Genomic DNA, 26,074 nt, shown 5'->3' on the forward strand with positions numbered 1-26,074 from the left:
TAATGCATGTGTACACCAAATATCATTGACCTAGCATCAGAAAACTTATAATCAAATTTGTGGACCCCGTTGCCGCTACCAGAAAAGCAAAAGCTAAGTCTCATCTTCTGTGACTTTCATCGCAGGCGAGACAAAAACTAATGATTTAATTAATTAAAGAACCTTAGTGAGCGTGCTCACATACCCCACACATCCACATGTTGGATACTCAAGTAAATTTGCTTGTAAGAGAAAAACATGTAGAAGGACCCCGATAAAAAAGGAATAAGAGTGTTTTTTAGGCTTTAGACCTTTTTCTGTTACTCAGAATGGTAGTTTCAAACTCCAGACTGTGATTCCTTTGAGCTTTAGTTAATCCAAAGTTAATACCATCAAAGTGGAACAAAACGTACACTTGACCTGTAATTTATCATGTCATTATCTACAAGCATTTAGGAAAAAAAGTCAGAAAAACGGTTATTTCTGTGAATTTAGCTAAGTTCAAGGCCTGTAATTTTGGTAATAATCATTGGAGCGGAACCAACTAAGAACTCGTCATGTAACTTATCATGTTAAATTTCTGTACTAAAAATCATGTCAATTTCTGCAAGAGTTTAGAAAAAAAGTCCAGAAAACTTTTTTTCTGTTAATTTTGCTAAGTTCAAGGCCTGTAATTTCGGTAAAAATAATTGGAGCGGACATGTAACTTACCATGGTGAACTTATATACCAAAAATCATGTCAATATCTGCAAGCGTTTAGAAAAAAAAGTCAGGAAAACTGATGATGGATTGACAGATGGACCGACTGACGGACGGGTCAAAACATTATACCCTTCACAACTTCATTGCATGGGGTAAAATAAATGAGGGTCCCTGGGTAAAAACAAACCTCCTGAATACTCATGTAGGCATCTCCCAGCAGAAGTGATGTGTGGGAACTAGGATGCTTGTCAACAAGCTCTCTGTAATAAACAATACATTTCATTATTAATACATGCACAAGCAACAAACATCAGTAAGTAATGCATCAGAATAAAAAAAAATCATATAAATATCATCCATTTAAACCGTTTGTGAAGAAGTCAAACAAGAAAAGCCAATTCTGTATGTTGTCCAATATGACAAAACACTATAAATCAAACATAAGGCTCTAAAGAGCCTGAATTGTTCACCTAGTTTAATAGCTTTAAAAAACTTGAATACGAGCAATAACTAAAAATGGTCAAACACCTTTGACCAAATTTGCACAGATGATATTTGTCATGACATGTAGACATGCAAAGAATGATTGTCAAAAAGTTCCATCAATTTCTGTTTTGGAGGAGAAAATTTTTAAAGAAAAGTTAACGACGAACACCAAGTGACAACAAAAGCTCACGTGGCCCTTCAGTCCAGGTGAGCTAAAAAAGTAGGCCTAGTAATGAGTAACAATGATTTTTTTCCACATTTTTATTATTCCAAGTATTGCTTGAAAGCTAATGAGGCAGATGTCTTTTTTTTGTTTATAAAAATCAGGGTTCATGAAACTATATAAAAACCTAATTATACCAGAGGTACTAAAAATAAAATTATAAATGAGAAAGTCCACGAGAGCCACAACAACAAACAATGTAACTGTCCTACCTATAACAGCTAGCATATAATCTTTTGTCCTTTCTATGATTTAAATAAATGTCTGCCATTTTCTCCCTAGCTTGTACATAATATGGTTGTTCCGGTGTAACATTTCTGAGCATGCCCAGTGCCATCTCAACATCCCCTCTAGCCAATGAAAGTTCAGCATTAGCTATGGTAATTCTAACCTCCTCAGGTGTGTTCTGGAACTCATTGATTGCATCCTGCATTACTTTAGCAGCTTCATGCTGTCAATAAACATTCATTTTTTATATATTTACTTCACAAGTTCAGTAAGAAATACCATGCAAGAGTTGACACTTTTTCAACACGAAAATGCTTCCAATGCAATTAAAAGAAAACATGTCAAAAATCAGATTTTTAAAAAGAAACAAAATTCAAATTATTTAATTCAAGAGGGTTCAAAAATCAAGACTCAAACGATACCATAAAAACCCCAAATTAAATGACAAGTTTTTTTATGCAAAATACTGAATATTTATAATACATCTTCAATTCCTTTACTACCTTCTCATCCAGTAATCTATGTGCTTCAGCTAACTCTAAGAAAACAGATACTCTGTCATTTACACTGATGTCTTGTGCTTTAACTTTCTTCTGCATAGCTGATCGTCCTACAATAAAAATAAAACTGAATTATCAAATTCATTCTTTTACTTTTTACTCTGAAATTGCCATGGATAAAACAAGATTGGTTGTATAATAAATTGTCAAGTTCAAATATAAGTGCATATCAGTACTAACTCACTGACAATGTTCAGCATTTCGATGTGTTTGTTTTGTTTACTTCAGAAGTGTTTTGATAAATTCATTTTGATATTGTGAAAATAAATTTCAATATGCATCCTTATGAATCAGAGGAAAAGTATAAATAAAGTGTCAACATAATAAAAGTGAAATTCTAACGGTATCATTTCAATAATGAGAAATGATAAAATACATCATTATATGAGAAATAATTTTCAAAGCACAATGTTTTAAGTATTCAAAAGGAAGTTCATGCCTACATAATTCTCCTACCTATCATTTTGACCCCTGGTAAAGCCATGGCTAACTGTAATGTCTTCACAGCCTCAGCTAAATCTCCCTGTTTCTTCAGAATTCTGGCTTTGATCAGGTGATACAATGGATGGTCTTTAATCTGATTAATAAGATTTTAAAGATTTGGAAAGAAGAAACATAAAGTTTCTCATGTTACATTAGGTTTACATATTTTTCAATTAAGTTTAGACTCATAAAACACTGCCAGATTATTTTCATAAAAAAATTGCATAGAAAATTGAACAGGTAAATCTTATTATGAGTAATACATGTATACATACCTGGAAGTTGTAACTTAACCCAACTTCTAATGACTGGTTGGCCAGTTTGAAGTTACTCTGATTCAGATGGATCTGAAATAGAACAAATATAACCTATAAATGATGATAAATGAAAGACCAAACTTCATAGAACTTAAACACTAAGATGATATCTGGTGTGCAGGTAAAGCAATGTCACAATGTGTCAAGGCAGAAAATTACTATATTGGATGTTTAGCTAGGGTCTCACTAACCACTTCTAATGTTTCCATTACTTTACATGTTAAAGAAGTAATTTTCAAAGTTTCACTGTGAATTCCCAGCAAAAATGTCATCTTAAAGTTGCATACCATTGCAAAGCTTGGAAAATAAGACTTTCAAAATCATTATGTTAATTGTACAATGATCCTAGAAATTCTTCACAAAATTTATTTGAATAAATAACACTGAAAATCCACATTTTTACCTTTTCTGCTAACTAACAGCATGGAGGCAAATTACTCATACATGTAAACAATATTCATACACTTTTGTAGTAAATTACAAATATGATTTTAAATTACACATTCTCAGCTTTATTTTGACTACTTTTGATCAGAATACACACAAATAATGCACTTACAATGCATAATTCTAGGTTCAGTATGTTTTTTGGTACTACATAGGGGGTGGCCATTTGACCCGAAAGTGGTTAGTAAGAACTAGCAGTTGATTCATAAAAAAAATAATGAATCTATTGGCAAAATGTCGTTGTTTTGATGGTACTGCTTTTTCATGTTTGTGACCACACCTGAGCCATATTTGTGAACATACCTGAGCCATGAGTATATGGGCATCTGAGTAAGTTGAATCTACTTCTAAACAGTGGTTCAACATTCCTTGGGCAGCATCAATGTCACCTACAACAAGTGATATATTTTTTTTGTTTTAAATGTCAAGCTAGAAGAGAAAGACATGCCTTAACTTGTGTACCATTAAGCTGTTTAATCATTTATTTAAAGATTTCATAATCACAGTTACTTTCTGATTGCTTTTTGTTATTTTTTTTTGTAGGGAAGAATATCTCGCTAAACTTTCATCTTGATCTTAAAAATTGATATTATTTAAAAAATATCTTGCTAACATGACATCACATCAGGTATAAGCTGCCATTTAATTTCATTGACATCAAAAGGTTTGTGACCATAAAAATACTACAGATTTTCTTTAACACTTAACCTACACCATATTTAAACAATCCATTCCTTGGACCATACCTGCCAAGAACTTTACTTTTCCCATAAGATACAGAGCCTCTAGCAGTCCTGGTACAGCCCTTGTCAACGGTTCTAATACCTGGTTACATTTCTTCAGTATCGGACTGACAGACTGACCTGAGGTTGCAGGCTGAAAGAAATAGAAAAAATATTATACAATAACCTAAATTAAGAATACAATAAACATTTATAACTTGAAAGAATGATGAACAATGCATAATAGCATAGCTAAGAGTGAGAAAAATATTAATACCTTTACTTAAATTATACCAGAAGATTCTTGCAGTCACATGATTAGGATACATGTACAAGAAAATAAATAGCAGCTAGATTATTAAGTAAATTATTATATACACACTTTTATTCCATCTTATTTCAATATTAAAGAGGAAAATAGTAAAGCAAATGATAAGTCTCTCCTTTTTTGATGTTTAAAAATACAAGAACCAATTAAAAAAATAACTGAAAAAGAAAGGAAGCTTTCACTTCCATGACGACTAACAGTCTGTTAAATGTTGATCAAAATCCCGTGAAAGGTTTTCATGTGCAGAATACAATAATACATCCATCAAAGAAAATATTTTAAATGATTTTTTTCTCTCTCAATAATACGACAAAAAAGAAATGACTTACGGTTTGTGGAGCAAACTGTAGATAACTAACACAGATCTGTATCAAGAAGTCAGGATTCAGTAGGTAATAGTAGTGTGTACCTAATGGAAAACCCTGCAAATATAAATGGACAGTATATTAAACCTACTATTTCCAGTTACAAATTCTGTAGTCATTTTATTTTACAAGAGGCTTATCTATATTTTTTGTAACAAGCTTGTAAAAAATGTGTCAAGACTTTAAATCACAATCATTAAAACACATGTTATAGAATTTTTAACGTAATTAATGAGGGATTTTTTTCACAAAATCAAAAATTTGACTAAATTACCAAGTTGCAAAAACTAATGCATGTAATAATTTATAAATTTACATTGTCTAATCTGTGTCTGAGAATGGGAGGAAAATAACCTAATGAACATACTGGTGAAAATAGTATTTATCATCTATTTGATAAAAAGGAAGTAGAAACAAAGTATTTACCTTGAGTCCCTTAAAATGAAGTTCAACTGCTTCATTTAGAAGTTGTGTTGCTTTCTCTGGACCTGAATGTCTTTTGACAGCTAATACTCCACTCAAATATGCCAGTTCCTGTTAATTAAATTTATAAAATTTAAGAAAAGTACAAATTTGGTACATACTTTAAAAGGTGGGTGAGCAAGACAACAAATTTGGTTACCAATGAAAATGAAATTCCAATTGATGTGTTTACTGAAAACCTCAAAACCACAAATTCAAGAATCCATGAACTTGTGTTTCTTCCCTAATCCATGAAAAATTAGAATCTATATATGAAAGTACTTTCACAGTAACTACCAAACGTTATTACAGACATGAGACAAACATTACAGTACAATCAATAGTTTCACCATACAAAGACGGGTAAGACCTATCTCCTGTTATGGTCATTCCAATTAAACCATACAGCCACTCAGACGGGGTCTGAATACATTTTTTATCATGAGTTTTACTCATTAAGTTTATGTAAAAATCAAAAGAATAAAAATTATTCTTTAAAAGATCTAAAGGAGTCTGGACTGTACATTGAAAGGTTTAAAGTAATCAGATTGGAGCAATTTGTGAATTCAAGTTTCCTTTGGACAGAAATAGATATACATCTAGTATTTGTTAAAACTTACAGGAGATCTAGTTATACTCTGTTGTATTTCGTTCAGAAATTCTAATTGTTGTGCTGCCTCGTCCAATTGATTCTCTAATAACTGACATCTTATTATACCTAATGGTAGAAAAATATGAATCCTTTAGCAATTAACAACATTTAAGAAATCAAATAAATAATTATTTTCATACTGAAATAGTTTCTTTATGATCCATGACGTTAAAAATTGTTAGGGCCTGACAAAGACTGTGGTAAGTGTGGTGAGCTAATCAGTACAGATTATATAATCATTTAAGCATGACTAATACTAAATTTTATTGTTAAAGCACATGATAACCCCCCCCCCCATTTTTTCAGTGTTCTAAAATTTGAAAAACAAGTACTAAGAAAATGAAGCTTCCTTTATTTAACAAAGAAAAAAATTGTGCCAATTATTTGTTTAATCCCATTACACATTTTAGAGGTTGCATAAAAAATCAGTTAGTGAAATACTGATTTGAGTCAAAGACAAGGGAGTCAGTGGTAGATTTTACAAAAAATATGAGTGTACTATAATTATAAGTGACGACTTCATAACAGAAAAAAGGACTGTGATATTATCACTTACAATTTGGAAAATTAACCACAGGAGTCTGCATGTTTTTTACTTTAAAGAACCTTAAATACTTTTCATACATGTATATTTTGAGTACATGTAATTTCATCACGTCTGCTACCAACCTGTTAAAGCAGTTACACTTGTCTCATCAATTTTCATGGCATTTTTATAACAGTTCATAGCATCCTTAGTTTTGCCCTGTAGCAATAGCTGGAAACCTAGTTCATTTATGTATTCAGAATTATTTGAGTCCTGCTGTACACATCTCTCCATCAATGTGTAGGTTTGTTGTAGGACCAAGGCATTTCTACCACACTGAGATAAGACACAAAATGAAATTACCATTCTTTTAAACAAATTAGTATGCCATATTACAATTTGAAACTAGTTTTGACTTAAAACTTCCATTTTTGGTTTGATAAAGTAACAGAAATTTTGTGATCAACTCCCCTTTTTGAACCAAGAAAGTGATATTTTCTCCATTTGAAAGTATTTTTCATCATAAAAGGGGTTCAAATAGGTCCAGAAGTGTTTGGATCCTAAATGAAAGGTCCACCAGAAAATACTTTACACAGATTTATTTCTCAAGTACAGTTTCTTTTTGCACAGTGTAACTTTCTGTACGTTTAATCAGACAATTAACAAACGTAGATAGTTTTACTTACAATTCTACAGAATCCCTGAGCCATGATATGATAGAGGGCAGCACTTCTAGGTTCGAATCTATCTAATGTTGTTATCAGATCACCTATCTTCCCAGCAGCCTGTAATTATCATAAGATGTAATGCAATAGTTAAACCTGAGGTACAAAAATATCAATCTTTTCTTTATAAAAATGATTATTTTTAACAAAATATCATATACTAGCATGTATGTTAAACTGGAAAAAGAAGTTGCATATTATATGTATGTACAACAACTCCTTTTTATATGGTGCTAGAATCTCTCCACACTCTTTTAACCATAAGGTCAAAAAGAAAAAAAAAGAAAAAAGAAAATGAAAATTTTTACCAGCACAATTTGGAAGTAAAAACAAAGAATTGTGTTTGAACACAAGAAAATCATGTCATAGAACTATGGAAGTGGGAATAATATCTGGTCAAATATAACAACAAAATTTAAGTAGCACTTAGGTAAGAATCATGCAAAATGTGATTCATGGTTGGAAAGCCTACATATTTTTATTTTTGATATTTTGTTTAAAATGTTATAGTTAACAGAAATTAACATGTAGCTTTTCATATAACCCATGCTCTTAGGAGATAAAAATTATATAGAATGTACTAAAGAATTCAAAATTAAGGGAGATAACTCTAAATGACACTAAAATGCAATAGCAACTGTTGGAATTGCAATGTAGATTATCTCCTATGAGCAGTCAGATTGGAATGAATGCTAATACATTTTTTCATATAGATTCATAATGCAACTTAATAAAAAAGATAAAAATGTGTAGCCTTTTTTTAGGTGTATCAAATATTACAGAACATGTATGATTCTTACAAAGGCTGTTACTTAAATTCCTTACCTCTGAGTAATTGCCTTCTCTACACAACATGTATAGAGCCTGGAATCTTAGGGCCTCTATACAGTGCATATCTTGGTCCAAAGCTCTGAAAAAAAAATATTTCAATTAAAATATCATATTTCAACACTTAAAAGTAAAACTGATTCAACATATTAAACTAGTTAGACAATGCAGTATTGAAAGCTAGAAATATGTTACAATGAACCAACAAATAGATGGACATAAAGCAATAAAATGGTTGAGCATCGTAATGCAGATTTGAGTGGTGCAAAAAAAAAAAGATAAATTCTAAAATAAATTCTAGTACCTTTGAGCTGTTTCAATACTTTGATCCCAGTCCTGTAAAGCTAGCTGTAGTCTCATTTTTTCTACAAGTGCTGGTAAGAAGGCTGGGTAGTTAACTATGACTTGATTGACAAGATCTAAAGCACCTGTGAAGTTATTTCTCATTTCATAGTACTTGGCTTTACCAAACAATGCATCAATATCTCTGGATCCATCATAGCTAAAAATTATTATACATGTTTAATGGTGCAGAAATTACAAATTAAGATAAACTGACAAATGTGACCACATGTTAATTTGAATAATATACTGTTCAGTTAATGCTTGTAATTATGTGTTTTATATAGAAGAACAATTTCATTTAATCCATATTCTCTATCAAACTTTCATTAGGATAATAAAATTTCATTTAGAACTAGTCCATAACCACTTAAAAATTGCCCATGACAAATTACAAACTGTAAAAACATAACAGCGTAAGAAGGAAAATTGTGCCCATATAGTCTTTTTACACAATAACAAACCTGCTTTTTTTTTGCCTGGATTTTATTAAAACAATCATAAAATCCTTAATTTTGTGATTTTTAACATAGATTCTAAGGAGGGATTCACAGTCCATTGAGCAAAATTCAGTGTCCAATTTGGTTTAAAATATCCAGAAATGTTAAGAACCCCATATAGTGCTATGAATTGCCTCAGCAAGGAATTCAACATACCTTGTAATTGCATCATCAAAGTATTTGATTGCTTTCTTGGCATCTCTACCACTCATCATTTCTATCCAACCTTTTAATGTCAACCCCTGTAAAAACAGTAAACATATGATTTAACCCAACCATTAACCACAGATTAAGGGGGTACACAATACATAAGGGAAATAACTCTGCAAAAATCTGCAAAACAGTTTATTTGTGTCATTCTGACATCAAGTCAAAGCATCTTAGTGATCAAATGTTTTGTGAATGAAGCTAGTACATGTATATGTTCATTGAAATTATTCCCATGTAACATGTGGTTAATATTTTGCTTGCTTTATCAAAGTAAAACACTGAATAAAGTTCAAGATATTTAAATAAGCTTAAAATAAAATAAGGTACACTGTCGCCTATGTTTCCTTTCCCTTTTCCAAGAGAAAGTTTATGCAATTTATTTGAATTTGAATTTACATGAAGAAAATAAGTCAAACAGTCTTACATGGTTTTATATATGGACATTATGACAAGTCAATTTAATAGCTTCTTATAACTATAGTGAATAAAAATAAAAATACATGTACTTGTACTAAAATACAAGGCATGATTTTCAAAGATAATTTGGCAAAGAAGGAAAAATGTAAAAATAGCCTAATTGCTGAAAGATAGGTATTTCATTCCAGTATTATACTGGACAAATTGACAAATCTTATTCCTTTGCAAGTGTACTACATCTCCTTCATTGTTCCTTGCTACCTTCTCCCTAATACTACTCAGAGGTTTCATTCATTTTTTGCAATTCAGGTACCTTTTCTTCTGTAGGAGGTACTTTTCATCATTTTCTTTTATAAAACTGTATGAAATTTTTAAAATTCTGGAGGAACCTTTCAGTACCTTAGAATGATAAAACTAAACGTACCTTGTACTAACTAATATTACATACCTCTTTTGTGACTTGCATTTTAAGCATTCTGTCAATATACTCTCTGGCTTTATCATATTTACCACTGTGGAACAGGAATAACCCCGCATAATAAAGACCCTAAAATATTTCAAGAAAAGCTTTGATGACAGCTGCACTAAACTGCATAATACCCTATTCCCCCTTTCTCAGTGCTTTAAAGTTCTTACAACTCTGAAAACAATGAAAAAATAACAGGAGCTGCCTTTCATTAAGACAAACATACTACCATGCATCATTACAATCCTGCAGTGTTTTTGAACCATTGTATAAGGTGTGAATGGATGAACAGATAGGAGTGCATCATAATACACTTTTGTAAAAGACAGGTGTATACTGTATTCCTTGGTGTATACCACACATTTTTTTTTATTCCAGGAGAGGGGAGCAGGGTATACACCAAAACAATGAGTTTTTAGATTTTTTTTCTGGAGACAAAATTTTCAGGAATCAAAACCTAAATCGTCAACAAAGGACAACATAGAGCCATTTTGTATTTTCGAGAACAGTTTTATGTGAATTAAACCAATTAAGCTTTACTGCTATTTAATAGTTGTTTTATACATCAATCCCATTTTTTTGCATTTCATAGTTTGTATAAAAAACCATGATTAGCTTCTTATTTACGACGTCCTAATTATAACTCCTTCACCTGTGTGCGATGAAGCGTCAACTACACCATAACGGGAGTGCAAATCTGTCCTCAGACCCATTGTCATTTAATTATCAAATAACAAAAGATCAATTACAAAGATGAAAACAATTGTCACTAATCCTTCAATTTGTTTGATGAACTGTTTCCAGATGTCAAACATCAATACACAAGCTTTGCAAGTTAAAACGTCTTTTTTTTATTAACGGTCAGACTTGATGCCATTGTTCTAGTGAAATATCTGATTTACATACAAACTGGAAATGTAAACATTTGAGCTGACTCCTTGAATGGATCCAATACATTGTTGTATTTTAATCAATAAATGGCTTACAAACCCAGGTAAACATAAAAAATACTTTTATCTAAAAGATTAATGATGAAAGGATGCACATTTCAATGTGGTCTTCTGCTGGTGATTTTTCCTAGCTTCCTTCCCAGTGCACATTTTACAAGGAAACTCTCTCTTTTCGTCAATCTCCCTTACCAAGGAGGTGTGCGGAACACACAAATGCATGCAAAACAGGTAAGAACATGGTAATATATAAATAGGCCAAATACATGTTCACGTATTTATTTGCAGAGAAGGCTTTTCTAATGCTGTGGCTGCTACATCAAATAATGTGTCATTTATAGCAAAAAAAAAACTGGTAATACGTTATTAGTTATACAAAGACATGTCATACCATTTCTCCTGACTGTTTTCTTTCTTCCTTCAACTTCGCATCAAGTTCTTGTAAAGCTTCCCTATCTAATAAAAAACAAATGACAGTTGGTAAATATTTGATACTTTTCAATTATAAAAATAATGTAACAAAAACTGACTTGTTTATGCTAAATTTCATATATGCTCACAAAGTGAAGCAAACAATGCAAGTTTAATTTCTCAACAAACTAAGAATATAAAAAAATTACACAATACTCTTTTATATTGAAAAAAACAAAGACAAAACTGTAAATTTACAAGATGATAAGATTTCTAATACATTTAAATCAAGAACAGATTTTATTTCAGACCCCAAGGTTGAATCAAAGTGCTGATAACACTGGCAGTTTTTGATTCTTGTAAAAATTGTAGCAAAAACAAAATTTCAAAGATTATGTTATGTTAAATAAATCTGTGATCACACATTGCATTTTAAATACTATTAAGAACTGTCCTTTCTATTATGTATAAATTGGAAGTCTATCTATACAACTATGCAACTTCACACACATTTACAAATTTTATTCCATTTCACCTTTTCCCCCAATTTTAAATCTATGCATCTACATTCAAAGGCTATATTAACTGAGAATTTATTCTACATAACAATTATACTTAAATAAAACCAATATCAGCATAAGAAAATAATTTCCTTAACACAAGATTTTCAAAAACTAGATACTTTTATCAATTTGAATTTTCCCATCAATTTTACTTGGTTAAAATCACTGCTCTTCACTACCTATTTATAAATAGTAAAATATTAATGATGGGATGGATAATTAGACTTATAAGTGTATTAAAATGAAAATACATATATTTAACACATTTTATTCTTCCAGACACATTACTGCAAGAAATAAATTCCCTAAATGTAAATTTATTACTAAATATCTTTCAAGACCAAAAAGGGGTCCTTCAAATCTTGAGTTGATATGAAGACTAGATCTTAAGTTTTTTTGCATAAATAATAGAATATTATTGAGCTGATGAATTGCAGGAAACATATTTCCTTGTTATTAAAGAAGTATTGAAAGATTTAAAAGGAATTTCATTTGGACTATATTTTTGTGTAGTGTTCAGAAAAAGTAGGGAAGTTCCAGTGATAGACTGGTGACATAAGGTTTTTTTTATCCTGAAGGATCAAAAACCCAAAAATAAATATACAACAAATTAGATCATCAACTCAAAATTCATTATAAATTTAAAAAATGCCTACCAACAGTTTGGCTGAATTTGTGCCCCAACATCAAGGTCATGGTGGCAGCCAAATTTACATCCCTCTTGTCCTTCAGAACATCTAGTTCTCTCATTCCTTCTTGTATTCTCCCTGTAATTATATTAATAAATATACATACATACCTACATATGTTAGTGCAAAACCTTAATGCAATAACTCAAAAAAAAAGAAAGACTTCATGACATTAACTAATTTCTTAGAAAGATGAAGAAAACTATGACAAATGGAATAGTTCTTGTTTTAAAGACTAGAAACCTTTCCCATTATTGGGTAGCTTTAGCCAAAAAAAAAAAGGAGTCCCAACTCTGACATGAAAACTTTTAAGTTGGTTAATAACACTTTGCAAGAATTAAAAGATAGCTATCTATCTCATTCAAATCTATCTATGTAACCAAATCTTTATAAATATTTTAATCAGAACCAATTCAATAGAATAGAAATTACATGGGCAGACAGATAAACATGGTGATTCCTACAAGTAAATACCAGGACCTGGTTTGACAAAAAAATCTCAAATATACTCAAATTTTGACCAATCAGATTGTTACTGTAGATTTGCGAAAAACACTCAATGATAAAAGGAAATTCTTAATATAAGTTAATTGATAAAACCCAGGCCAGTATCCACAAACTTTGTTTGCAGTGGTATACATGTATCTAAATACTGTGGCAGAGTCTAAACTAATGACCAAAGACCTTCTTAGTTCTAGCAGTACTGTAGGATGACTTCTATTCTCCAGCTACAATCTACAATATATTTACCTTGCAGTACAATAGCATAAGCTTTAAAGTATTTGAGGATGACATCATTGCTGTATTTTTGCAGTCCTTCTGTAGCAGCATTTTCCATATGACAGTAATACCTCTCCCTACAGTAGTAGTTTATTTTACCCTAAAAAAAAAAAAAAGTAAATACAGTAACATGACAGGCTTCCATTCGTAGTTTTATACTATCAATTCATACTATAGTCAGTCACTGGAAATCTCATCACGATGAAACCCAAAATCCTATTTGGAATCCTACACCATTGAGGCAAAAAAAAACAACAAACAATATCAGTTGTTTCCTGCTACCAGCAAGAAAAAAATAGCATAGGTAAGAAAATTAATTTCCAAAAACATTTTACATTGAGTTAATGGGGAAACAATAAAAACTGAAACGGTGCTTGGGCCAAAATGGCCATAAAATGTTAAGGGTAGGCACAAAAAACTAGGGTAGGTCATGTAAATAGGATAGCAGGAAATAGACATATTATTTTTTTGCCTGATGAAATCACTGGTAAAACCAGTGACAGACTGCAATGTCATAGTTAGCACTGAAGAAAGGGTCCATAATTTTGAGTCCATGGCGGTCATTTTATCAAACGTCAGCAGATGTCCTTGTCAGTCTTTAACAGGCTCAGATTGAAAATAAACTGAAAAAAAAAACTTTTTTATGTAGTTATTTTAAGATAAATATTGGAATTTGTGTAATTTCATCACATACTCTGTCTTTAACAATATATCTGAATGAGTGAACGAGTTCGGTTTCGACCACGCATGGACGTTCTAACATGCAAACAAATCATAGTATCTCTCGGACTTTTTCTTCAAAATGGCAAACAGCCCAAAACTTCCGAGTGATAACAAAAATGTTGATTATTTATAAAAGAAAATAGTGAATACATTTTGTATACTGAATTAAATGATCTGTTGAACTCTGTGTTAAAAGATTCAATCATATTAATAATTAAAATTACTACTGATTCCTAGTTTCAGTGCCATGTGCTTTCGTTACATGTAGAGACATGTAGAGAGGATGTTTACACAATAATAAAACCATGCAGACTGTAATTTATAAGGGTTGACAATTTTTTGTGTCCGATATTAAAAAATGGTTGTCGATCATTTGCAAAATTTGTCAGTAAATGACTGGCATTTTTTACCGTTTCCGGACCCTTGCACTGAAGTACAAATACTTATGTGCCATATTTTTAAAAAAAGATATTGTAGGTATAATTATTAAGTGAGCAAAGCTCCCGCTTAAATGAATAAAAATTTGTCTAAAAATTCATCATACTGACACTAGAGAAACTTTCGTCCAAGCAAACCACTACATAAGGATATATCGAAGCCTCAGAAATAGTAAAAATGCAAGCTAGACAAAATATTTCAAAGATGTCTATGTCATTTTTCAAAAAAGCTACTTTCTGTTGGAAGGACCTTGATAAACCCCTGCAATCTAAGCCAAACCCAAAACAGTTTATCTGATAATTTTACAAATATTTGGAATGTCCTAGTTTGACATCTCCCACTTATTACTGATGAAAAATTCCTTAACAAACTTGGCAAAATGATAAAGGACATGAATTTAATTTATTGAAAAGGGAACCCGATACTTTTGCTTCAGACTTCGCTTGCCGTCCTCATATTAACAAATGAATGAATAATAGAAAGCTACTGTTCAGTACTCATTGAACATATATTCACCCATCTATCGAACCACTGATCATATGTTGCCTTGCTTATGTTCAATTGACCAATAATGTCTAAATGTTAAACCCCTAACATGCTTAAATCTGCATGCTAAATATGCCTTGTGTTGCATTGAAATGGAAAATGTGGAAGTTCTGTCTGTTTTGACGTCAGCTGCGAAAACGCAGCTTGTAGTTCCTATAAAAATTTTATATGATATAGTCCGCCATATCCCAAAAAATTTACAAAGGACCGACAAGCCATGTTTCGGAGCTATTTGAATGCATAATAGAGTGAAGGATGTTTAAAGTTGCCATGTGTATCAAATAATTTCATGCAGATTAAGTTGCTTTTCCAGTTACATCTGACAGTTTTGGAGCTAGATGCCACTAGTGGCACTACTCGACTACGCCTACGGTCGAAAATTTGGTTAAAACACAGTTTACTGCAAAATGTGGCTCTAACTAGTATTTTTGTGATTTTTGAAACGTTAGATCGTAAAAATCAGGAAAAAAGAATTCATGAGCTACGATTTCGCAGCAAAACACAGGATAAAATAAATATCATAAATATCAGTAGAATATTAGCATGTTTGAACATCGTTATTTGTCACTCTGAAGTTACAATTAACTATGAAATAAACTCGAAAACATCTTTTCGTACAATGATAATTGGGTCTAAATCAGTCATCTTTCTGTGTCAGTGGAATAATTGTTTTCAGATGAGGTCCAGAATATTTTCTTCAAAATAAGTACTCCATGGAATTTCTATCTGCGCATGTTCCACTATTAGTTTTGGTTCCGGGGTCATTTCTTTTGTGAGAACCGCAAGCACAAAAAGGAATAAACCAATTTTTCTGAAGAAAAATGCTAAGATTTCATTTCCATGAAATAACGATACTTTAATACTTTTATTTCTTCGTGTGATGAATTTCTGTACGTTTCAAGCACTATCTTTCAAATCTGAAGTTGTATTTTTGTAATATCAAATATTTATATTTTTTTGTGACCAGACCGTTATACTTCCGGTGAACTTTCATTTTGGCTCCATGACAATTACTTCAACAAACGCATGCGGTGAAGTTATTTATATATATAGGTAGATTTAAACTCTACCTGAGCTTAATGTGAGGTACCAAGGTAGGAAAATGACGGTTGAATTAGATCCGAATGCTGGACCTTTAACTTTGCATCATGACAGTAAGTTTTTTGTCATGTTTTCAGAAATTTATCAGTCATTTATCATCTGAAACTGCACAAAAATGACAGAAACTTGCTGCATATTATTGGTGTGGTCCATTTGGGAATTTGATTGCACTCATCATTTTATATCCTAAATGAAAAGAAAATTTGAATTAGGTTTATTAAAATTAAAGGAAGGAATGAGGCAATTGATAATAAAAGCAGTGGGCAGGAATTTATACTTATGTCATGAGAATTAAAAACAGAAACAAACACAATAAAACAGCTAATTTATTTTCATAACATTTTTTTTTGTTTTAGATTGACACATTAAGTGAAATCAGATAGTGTCTTTTTATGTGTTGTCAAAGAGAATCTTACAAGGCTAATTTAACAAATTGAATGAGCTTTTTTTTTTAGAAACATATTAAATTTATTTGTGACATACATTCAGTGTGTTAATTGAAATTCTTTTGAGTTCAACGATTTGATCCCATTTGCTTTGAAAAACTATTTTACAATATGTTTTCACATTTTTAGACCAATTATTTGAATAGATGTACTTATGTACATGTATGTATGGTTTAAGAAAAAGGGTCACTGTATGAAGTAGAAATGAAAATTAAGAATTTATAATTCTTCACTGTTCTTGTTACCAAGACACATCTTATACCCCTGATAACCAGAAGAAATTAACAAATTTATCATACATGTAGATTTTTTTTGTTTCTAAAACCTCGTTTTCTTCCCAAACCCTACACTACAGGAGGAATCATTTAAAAAAAAATACATTCATCGATTTTTGGCGTGCATAAGTCATGTAAGGTACTTTTTTATTAACTAGGTAGGTCAATGTATAGTTTAATAATGTTTACATTTACATGTATATATATATCAAGTTTATAGTATGTGATATGGTAAATTTCCCATTTTCATTTCCCATATATGTAACTAGAAAATTCCCAGTTAAAATCATCTTATTCAGGTTTTTTTTATTCCTTCTTCTTGTATCTTGTATATTCTTTTAAGAACATTTTTTTGTTTGCATTTAAAATAGTTTTAATTTGTTATACATGTGTAATGTAACTTAATCTTTTTCAAACCTTTTTTTAACAGAGTTTAATGCTAAAAAGATTAATCTGCCTTATACAGAATAAAACTTTTATTTTGTTCTGGTCTTTGTATTAAAAGTACATTTGATTTATGTTATTATTGTTATGCTCTAAATAATTTTAAAGTTTATAACTGAACTTTGCATGTATATGTCGTCTTTAAATTTTAAAACCAAAGCATATTAATCACATTTAAGACCTGATAATCAGAAACAAATTATGATCTCAGCAATGTTCAAGTTTTGATATCTTAACTAAACCATTGCAAAATGACACACACTGATAATATTTGAACTAAGTAGATTTAACACTGATACCATTGCCTATGTCTCAGTATTCTTGGCATATATCCTTCCATTCCTAGTGAGATTCAACACTTAGCCTTAGTTTAAGTAGCTGTGTTGCAAGGAGACTTTAACATGTAATAGGCTTTATCTTTTACAAATATGTTTTTAGTCCATTGATAAAAAAATGAGTGAGGAAACTCTGTAATTCACACCATGCTTTCCTTACATACTAATCTTTTTCTTGCTGGTTCAGTTTCCCTTTTTTAATGCATGTCATAATACACTTGTTCAAAGCTCAACACATTTTGAAATGCATACCCATTGAAATACAAAACATTCTGGCACAGAGCTATGTTTGTTAACTTCATATGGCTTAAATGGAAATATTGAGCTATGTCTAAAATTTTTGTTGATTTTTTTTCAGTTATTCCAATCAATGCAGCATTACAACACATTCTTCAAGCTTCTTGTTATGGAATATCAAATGTCTATTTACATCTGAATACAACAGTTTAAAATCAATGGCTGTACATAGGAACCATTCAAATGGTCTGCATTTTTTATCAGTTTTATTTTGTAAAAATTTTATTTATCTATTATACATGCATTTCACTTGCTGCATATCCATAACTTAGAGGGCAAAACAAAGACAGATCTATATTTCATAAAGCATAAAATTCATGCTTTAAGTGAAAAGGAATTTCATAGGAAAATAAATTCATGCTGAAGTTTTAACAAGAATTTTTAAAATCAACATGACTTTAATGAAATAAAATGCCCAACTGTACATTTAACTACATGTATATTTTTTTCTTCTTTCATGAAGTACCCTCTCCTAATAGAATTGTTATTCAAACATAAAATGTCTTGTTGGCAAATCCTATTGAAATGTTACAATCATATAATTGATTTAATTACACATGAAGATTGAAGAAGGTCAAATTTCTAGCTTTAAAAGTATTATTTTGTTAGAGTTTTATAGCATTTTAAATTTCGTGAATTTTCAATTGGAGATCAAAGCAAGATCAGTTCATAAATGTTGTTTGTTTTCAGACCATTTAATTCCATATTTATTATCAACGTTAAAAATTTGACTTTGTTGTAAGTTAATAACTTTTCTTTCTCAGTGTTAAAAAATGATTAAGAAATGAAACACTGGGTAAAGATTGTTTTTTTTAGATTAGTAGAATTATTTAAATACTGTTTCTTCAAAATCTAGTGCACTCTCAGTGTACAATGTGACACCAAGAATTCATTGAGTACTTCTCCGTCTAAGAATCAGGCAAAATATGTATGAGGTGTGGCACATGAAGGAAAAAACACAGAGATTTGTTCAATTGTTATTGATACATGTAGGTCAAATTTAGTTGAAATGCACTATGGAAATATAATTTTAAAAGCTTTTCAGTTGTTTTTTTAGATGTATTGAATATATTTGAGAGAAAATGACCAAATTGAGAAATATGATATGCCATCCATTGCCTGATTCTTACACAGAATGGTACTTAATAGTTCATTTAGAGTTTTATAGGGCATGAAGTTGGCAGACCACTGCTTGTCAACAGTAATTTGTACTAGTTGCAGTTTATTCAGAGGGTAGTGTTAAATGTGATAAAAAATGAAAATGAATAATGACACTGATTTGTGCTTGTGATTTTCTTGAATTTTGACAGAAATTAGGATGTTTTGCACTACCATTTTAAGAATGAGCTTACAGTGGTCAATTTCACAAAAAGATGTCATAGGTTTATGACATGACAATGCTTTTTTTTTTTTAATGATATCATAGCTTACAACTTATTTTATTTTACACTTAAGATTTTTTGTGAAATTGACCACAGGAGTTTGACTTGATGAGTCAGTATAAAATAACAAACTATTGTTTTTGAAACATAGCCTGAATAGATAGGGATAGCTGATCCAACTCATGGAATTCTTAATTTGTTTTCTGTTACTTTTTGATGCATAGTTGAAATATTTTACCAAAAGCAAGGTATAGAATTATAATAGTGGTGAATTCCAAAGTAAAATCAAAATGTAATTACTTCCACCAACATGCGTGGTTATAATGCAAACATGTTGTTTAATGACTAGGAAAACAACATTACAAAACATGCTGATGTATTGATGCCATGGTTACAGGCTTGTTTCTATTACTGAGGGCCACTTCAATCTTCTATTGTAAAGTTTACTAATCTATGTTGGTATGAGATTGACAAAACGTATTAATTCTTGTGCAGAATTTCATTTAAACACTTTTCTGTATTTGTTCAAGAGTCTGTTTTGTATATAATGCCTTTGAAGGTAAAAGTAGGATTAGTTAAAGGATTCTTTCAGACAGGTTGAAAGTGTTACTCCTAAAATTGATACTTATCTAAATGTCAAATAGAATTTAATTTTTTTTTAATTTTGAATTTTTTGACGTTAAGAAGTAAATGGTCCTTGAAATTAAGTTGCTGTTTTGTTTTTTGTTTTTTTATAAAGATCTATTTACAAATTGACTTTTGTCCAATGTAGGCTTAGTCCTAAGTAAAAATCAAACTTTAAAGTTCTGAAATTGAAATAATAAATTCTGGTTAAGGAAACAGCTTCAAATACTGATAGTGGGGTAGAATAAATGTAGATCATCATAAAATGTATTCATGACATAAGTGTCTGATAGATTTTGAATTTGAAATCCCAGGTTCAAATTTACAGTCTTGGACGTTTTTTAAATGAAAGGTCTACCAGACCTTAATATTAGTTAAGTATTGTAGGCCCAGTACCTAGGTAAATTCAATAGTCCAACATCAGGAATGGAGGGTCCAAGACCTTGGACCAGTGTTAATTTTAATTTCTGGTGATATGGTATTAAATTAAGTAGTAATATGACTTAAGCAAACAGCACAATGGGCAATACCAAATTTTAAATGTAAATTTGAATTAAACCAGAATAAAAAAAATGCCTAAGTCATTGTCTTCAGAGTTTGAATAAAATCTGTTAAGGCATTCTATATCACATCAGTGTAACAGATTTCTGCTTGTCTTTATTTTTTGTATTTGATTCAATACAATTAAAGATATAAAATGATTGGCACTACCACAGACTATTATATCTTCAAGTTGGTAAAATAAAGATATACAAAATCCATCCACATACAGACAGTTTGTGATCTATTTGATAAAAACATTATTTAAAATGACAGTATATGTCTTATTTCTGTTCGGAAACATTTAATTCTATCTGTTTATTCACAAATGGTATTTAGAGGTGTTTAGATTTATTCGTTGCAATACATGAATGTGTTTGATACGTATCATGATTTTATCTTTTTATGTTAAACCTAATTTATTCCTAAAATCAATACCAGATTGTGCTAGAGTTAGACCTTGTTTTACTTTTTATCCATGGCTAAGAAAAATGTAAATTTTAAACTTAGCAGGAAATGCCAAAAAAAAAAATACATATAATACTTTCTGTATTTTGAAGAATATTCAGTATGTGAAATTTCAAATACCAATACTTTTATGAATTCAATTTCATCATTTGTTAAACTATTACCATTTTAGTTGTAAACAGTACTTTCTTACAGTGGTAGGGTAATTGATTAATTTTGATAAAATTCTGTTCGGGCAAAATTAATTTTTGTATCTTTTAAATTCATTTTTATTAGGACAGTCCACTTAAACATGAAGTGCATGAACTGTGAGGCAGATAATAAAGTTAATATTTTAAATGATTTCTGCAAAAGTATAGCTACTAAAACAAAATAAATCAAACTTTATCTGGAACATGTAAATTCTATGTGGCAGTGTTCATTCCAGATTGCGCCATTGTGTCATATGCAAATTTACTGTCTAATGGCGCTAAAACCTTGTACCATATACCCCCAAGTGGCGCGTCGAAAGTGTTTTACTTGAATATAAATGCAATAAAGCTAAAAAGCAAAATTCCCTTACTGAATGAACAAAGAACTTCAGAACAAGCACTTGTTTACAGGGTAGGAAACTTACTCAAATTCTAGCCAGTCCTGAATACAATTTTCCAATATCTTTACTATATGGCTATATAAATTTTTGCTAAAATTAGCCAGTCCTGCCAAAAAATAGCCAGTTTTGGGCTGGCAGGCAGACTACTATTTCTAACTCTGTTGTTTACTAATAAAAACAACATCAATAATTAAAACATGCACAGTAGTTCAATACAAGATGTAATCTACTCATACATATTTTTATGACCTCCTGTTTTTTTTCGAAAATGACCCCTAAATTTGCTACCAAAGAGGATTTGACCATGATGAACGTATATGATAAATATGTCAAAGAGACCACAACCACACCAGGATGAAATATTTACATGTATTCTCAAATAATTAGTATTTCCTTAAAAACCCTTCTATATGTTTTGAATTCCAATGACCACACTTGTTGAGTTTATGGACTTACACATTTCAAAGTAAGGTTTACATGTATTCTGTTCTATAGGACCTGGATACCATGGATCATTTGTTTGTGTATTGGCTTTTCTACTTACATTCACAAAGTACTACCAATACACATCTTTAAATATTTACCCTTATAATTACCTTTTCACTGTAGGTATTTGAAAGTATTTTCATGGATTTGCTAATATAAATGGCAAATTATGGCCTTAGCTTGATAATGACTTCCATGGAAGAATAACTTTTGAAGACATTTAAAGTTTTGTTTATAGAGAAACCCTATATTAGCAACCAGTTGTTTTCATTTTTGATAAGGCTAGTTATTTAATTTGGTATTAATTGTACATACTTGGGTGGATGTTTCAGTTACTGATTTTATCGACAGAAATTGTGAATACTGTTCAAGATCTTTTCAGATTTTATTTTGACAAAGTAATACATTTTTAATCAAAGTATTTAATTTATTGCAAGGTCTCCTAAATTGAATGAGCTCAATCCAGTTCAGTATAAGATATGTTTCTTCTAAAAAATATCACCTGCATTGTTAATTTAAAGCTAATATCTAAACTTGCAATGCATTGTAATATGGTTATTACTGGTACATGTCACATAAAAAATGTCATTTTTAACTTAATTGTTGACTTTTCATGGTTGGTTCATGACAATTTAGCATATTAAAACACCCATGCACAAAGTATTTTCACAATGAATTGAAATCAATCATAATTTTTTTTTATAAAAATGTGGATGAAATATTTACAAAGTCTGTAACTAATAATTTAAACAAAGTTTGAGACACTGCGGTCGATTGTTGATTTTTCTGTTGTATTTAGACCTTATAACGAGGGATTGCAATGGAAATCAATTCTATCATATCCTGGTTACACATGGAAAGGCATTGGTTTAAGCATTTAATTGAACCATTTTGTCAATTAAGACTGACAGAACACCATTTACTGTAGATGGCAATATGATAGCATTTAACAATGAAAATCAATTCTGATGCTTCTTACAACTTTTTTTTTTATCTAAGTTATCAATTTATTGCTGAAGATGATATTGATTTCCATTATACTATTACATAAAAAAAATATTGCAGAAGAAATTTCCTTTTGTTTCTTATATTAAAAGTCAGTGGTAATGGTGCATCATTATTCTATACCAATACTCATTGTGTATTTCTTTGAATTTATTGCATTATATGGTTTGCTTCAGTTTATCATGATACATTTTGATTTTGAGTTATGTCCCTTAGTCCATTAGCACTTACAGATTTTAAGGCACCATTGGGGCTCATGAAACTAGTATGTCCTTATAGTTGTCATGACAGTTATGTACATATCAGTTCTGATTACATCTAAGTAAGCAAGTAATTAATTATTAAAAGTTTACAGTTGGTTGATTTGGATGGTCATTTCATTAAAAATTCATTAAGTAATTACATATTACTTGATAATCCTCCGAGTGGAGTTAAGCAATAATTGAAAATGTTTTCTCTTAAGAATTTCTTTTGAATAATTTAGCAATGTTTTACGATCTTGTAACATCAGTGGTAAATGTTATTGATAAAGACTCTAGCGTGACTGTCCCTTCAGTTTATTGGCCATATTGCTTTGGTTACCAAGTTTTATCACCTGGAGTTATAAAGGTTCTAATTCATGTTATTTTTTATATTGTATAAAAGGTAAACAGTTTTTGCTTGGATTTAAGTAGAAGGTAATTTTATTATTTTTTATAGTTAAATTCTTTAGTGTATATATGTTAAGGCCTTTAGAGACAAAAAGCAGTTTTTGAATTAGAATTTAAGGCTATTGTTTATGTTTCTTTTTGTGCAATTTACTGGACTCTGTTTTAAAGAGTATCAAAATAAGAAGACTCACATTTAAAGTATATTATAGCATATTCATGAACTACGCTTTTGTCCAAGAAAGCAGTTTTGTTAATGTGGTGCTCTTCTTTTTTTAAAATGAATTGTAGACTTTTGAATTTTATTTAACTAATTGATGTAATCATCAACGGTCATACTTTCCAAATACACTTTTTAACTCTCTATAACTGTAACTATAATTGCTCATAAAAACTTCTATTTCAAAGCTGCTCAAAATGCATGTCAGTTTCAGGAGTTGTAATTATTTCTTACAAACGCTTGAAAACACTTTATATTGTAGTTCAGAACTTTTAGTTCTAAATTAATATGAATTCCAGAAGTTTTTAGGTTGTGAAAAGATTTATTTAAAAAAATTGAAATAACATATAATTGAATGCATCTTTAATTGATATGAGTACACTAAACCACAAAATTATAATGTGTGTTGAGATGGTATATTTCATTTAAAAAATGGAAAGGAGTTATAGAATGGATATAACTAGTTCTATTTTTCAAAACCTATTAAGAAGACTTCAAGTTGGTTTATGCCCTATTTTTTTTCAGAATTTAAGCATCAGGCTTCTTATCAATCTCATTTTTCATCCATAGGAGATTACAAACTCATGTTTTATAGTAAAAAAAAATAATGTTTGGTTTGTAATTTACTGAAATTATAAGAATGGAATTAATTACACAAAAAGCACTTGAATAACTCTACAATTAAGGGAAATAACTCTTTGATCTGTTTAAAATTTAGGTGATTTGTTAGGGAACTTTTTGTACAGGAAAATCCCTGGTCTCTCTGATATCAGAATGAGTTAAATGTTACATTGTAACAAAAAAAAATGGTGGGATAAAATTTATTTACATGGACAGTCTCTTAACTTTGGAAATAAACAACAATTGTTTTCTTTAACATTTAATGTAATCTTTGTAGGATTTTTAAGGAAACCTTTTTTGTATTGATAGGGGTTATATGAATACGATTTCTATTTTCCAACTAATTGTAATTTGTCTTAGATATACAAATATCGTAATTCATTTGTGTCAGAGAAACTAAGGCACATTTAACTTTTAGATCAACTACTTGAAAATGAATATTTATAGTTATTTTATTATGGTAAATACAATAGAAGTCAAGATTACTGTTTACTTGAAGTCTGCACACCCACTCAGTGTCATTATATTATACTCATCTTTAATATCGGTGAGATAATTTTTTTTCTTGGTTCTATGGCTATTAGTTGTTTCTATTTACAATACTTAATAATACTGCCCTTGGTGTCACGGTGTCAATACATATACATATTTATTTAGTTGTCATCTAATAATTTTTCCCTTTGTGTGGCTAAATTGCATACACATATAAAATATGTTATTACAACATGTATAAAATGTTGCACTGAAACGCTTGATACAGCCCTCTCTCAAGCTCCATTACTCTGAAAAGAATAAATTGGATAGAGCATCATTTTATTTTGATGAACATTCTAATAAAGGATATATTATAATGATTACCATTAAATGCATGTACTTGTATCAATTGAATTGGTAGGCTGTAGCATAGGTACATTGTACATGTATTTGAAAGTTAATGTTCAGATATATCCTCCATCTGACATCATTTCAATTTAAAATTGTACCATTCCTTTAAATTTTTCCTTATTTATCCCAGATACCTCTGTTGAAATAAACCACTAAGCTGATGAATATTTGGGCAAGGAAGTTTAGGTATTGTACTTATACAAAATAAAAAAAAAGGAGGAGTTTGTAATTATTTTAAAAATGCACATGTAGAAAATCGGTTGTCATTACTTATTCTATGATTAGTGAAGCCTTTTGGCTAGTTCATTATTTTAAAGGAGTAAAGCACTAAAGCAGATTTGATATGTCTCCAAATTTTACTTTTTATTTAGTCTTATACATGTAGCCCACTTGCTTTTGGTTTATACTTTCTCACATTTTGTGGTCTCCAAAAGAAATAAAACAGCACGTTTGGTAGAATTACTTTCATCTCTTCAATACTGATATTTTCTGTTTTATGGTATGTACAGTATACAGATTTGTCAATTTTGACAAGATGAAAATATTTAGGTTTAACTGGGAATTTGGTAGATTAAAACTCTGATGAATTTTGAGAAAATTTTAATGAAAAGATTTGAAATTGTAACTTGTAACCTCTTAT

General features: G+C 30.2%; 2 protein-coding genes across 33 annotated transcripts in view; one reads left to right on the top strand and one right to left on the bottom strand.

Annotated features, from left to right (window-relative positions):
- Window positions 1-15,836, bottom strand: part of LOC148611418 (tetratricopeptide repeat protein 21B-like) — a 28,503-nt gene extending 12,667 nt beyond the window's left edge. Inside the window, exons 1-20 of the mRNA XM_088591986.1 lie at window positions 15,685-15,836; window positions 13,330-13,459; window positions 12,547-12,657; window positions 11,308-11,372; window positions 9,952-10,050; window positions 9,033-9,118; window positions 8,339-8,536; window positions 8,032-8,116; window positions 7,168-7,266; window positions 6,625-6,817; window positions 5,924-6,021; window positions 5,268-5,375; window positions 4,806-4,898; window positions 4,173-4,302; window positions 3,730-3,815; window positions 2,938-3,009; window positions 2,636-2,756; window positions 2,123-2,229; window positions 1,604-1,842; window positions 870-942 (exon numbers count right to left, since the gene is read on the bottom strand). Coding sequence (XP_088448112.1) covers window positions 870-942; window positions 1,604-1,842; window positions 2,123-2,229; window positions 2,636-2,756; window positions 2,938-3,009; window positions 3,730-3,815; window positions 4,173-4,302; window positions 4,806-4,898; window positions 5,268-5,375; window positions 5,924-6,021; window positions 6,625-6,817; window positions 7,168-7,266; window positions 8,032-8,116; window positions 8,339-8,536; window positions 9,033-9,118; window positions 9,952-10,050; window positions 11,308-11,372; window positions 12,547-12,657; window positions 13,330-13,459; window positions 15,685-15,711 — 2,220 coding nt within the window. The 5' untranslated portion in view covers window positions 15,712-15,836. The remainder of the gene's footprint in view (window positions 1-869; window positions 943-1,603; window positions 1,843-2,122; window positions 2,230-2,635; window positions 2,757-2,937; window positions 3,010-3,729; window positions 3,816-4,172; window positions 4,303-4,805; window positions 4,899-5,267; window positions 5,376-5,923; window positions 6,022-6,624; window positions 6,818-7,167; window positions 7,267-8,031; window positions 8,117-8,338; window positions 8,537-9,032; window positions 9,119-9,951; window positions 10,051-11,307; window positions 11,373-12,546; window positions 12,658-13,329; window positions 13,460-15,684) is intronic.
- Window positions 15,837-16,024: 188 nt separating this feature from the next.
- LOC148611419 (uncharacterized) overlaps window positions 16,025-26,074 on the top strand; it is a 65,941-nt gene continuing 55,891 nt past the window's right edge. For 23 of the 32 annotated variants that reach the window (XM_088592018.1, XM_088591987.1, XM_088591999.1 and 20 more), the window contains exon 1: window positions 16,083-16,220. In XM_088592018.1, the coding sequence (XP_088448144.1) occupies window positions 16,215-16,220 (6 nt within the window). In that variant the 5' untranslated portion in view covers window positions 16,083-16,214. Of the gene's footprint in view, window positions 16,221-23,719; window positions 23,739-26,074 lie in introns of those variants that run through there. The other 9 variants (XM_088592002.1, XM_088591996.1, XM_088592005.1 and 6 more) reach the window with 7 other exon arrangements.

Source organism: Perna viridis, chromosome 7 (assembly GCF_037379345.1).
Source record: "Perna viridis isolate PV_CMFRI_1.1 ecotype Kerala chromosome 7, ASM3737934v1, whole genome shotgun sequence".
Classification (NCBI taxonomy): domain Eukaryota; kingdom Metazoa; phylum Mollusca; class Bivalvia; order Mytilida; family Mytilidae; genus Perna; species Perna viridis.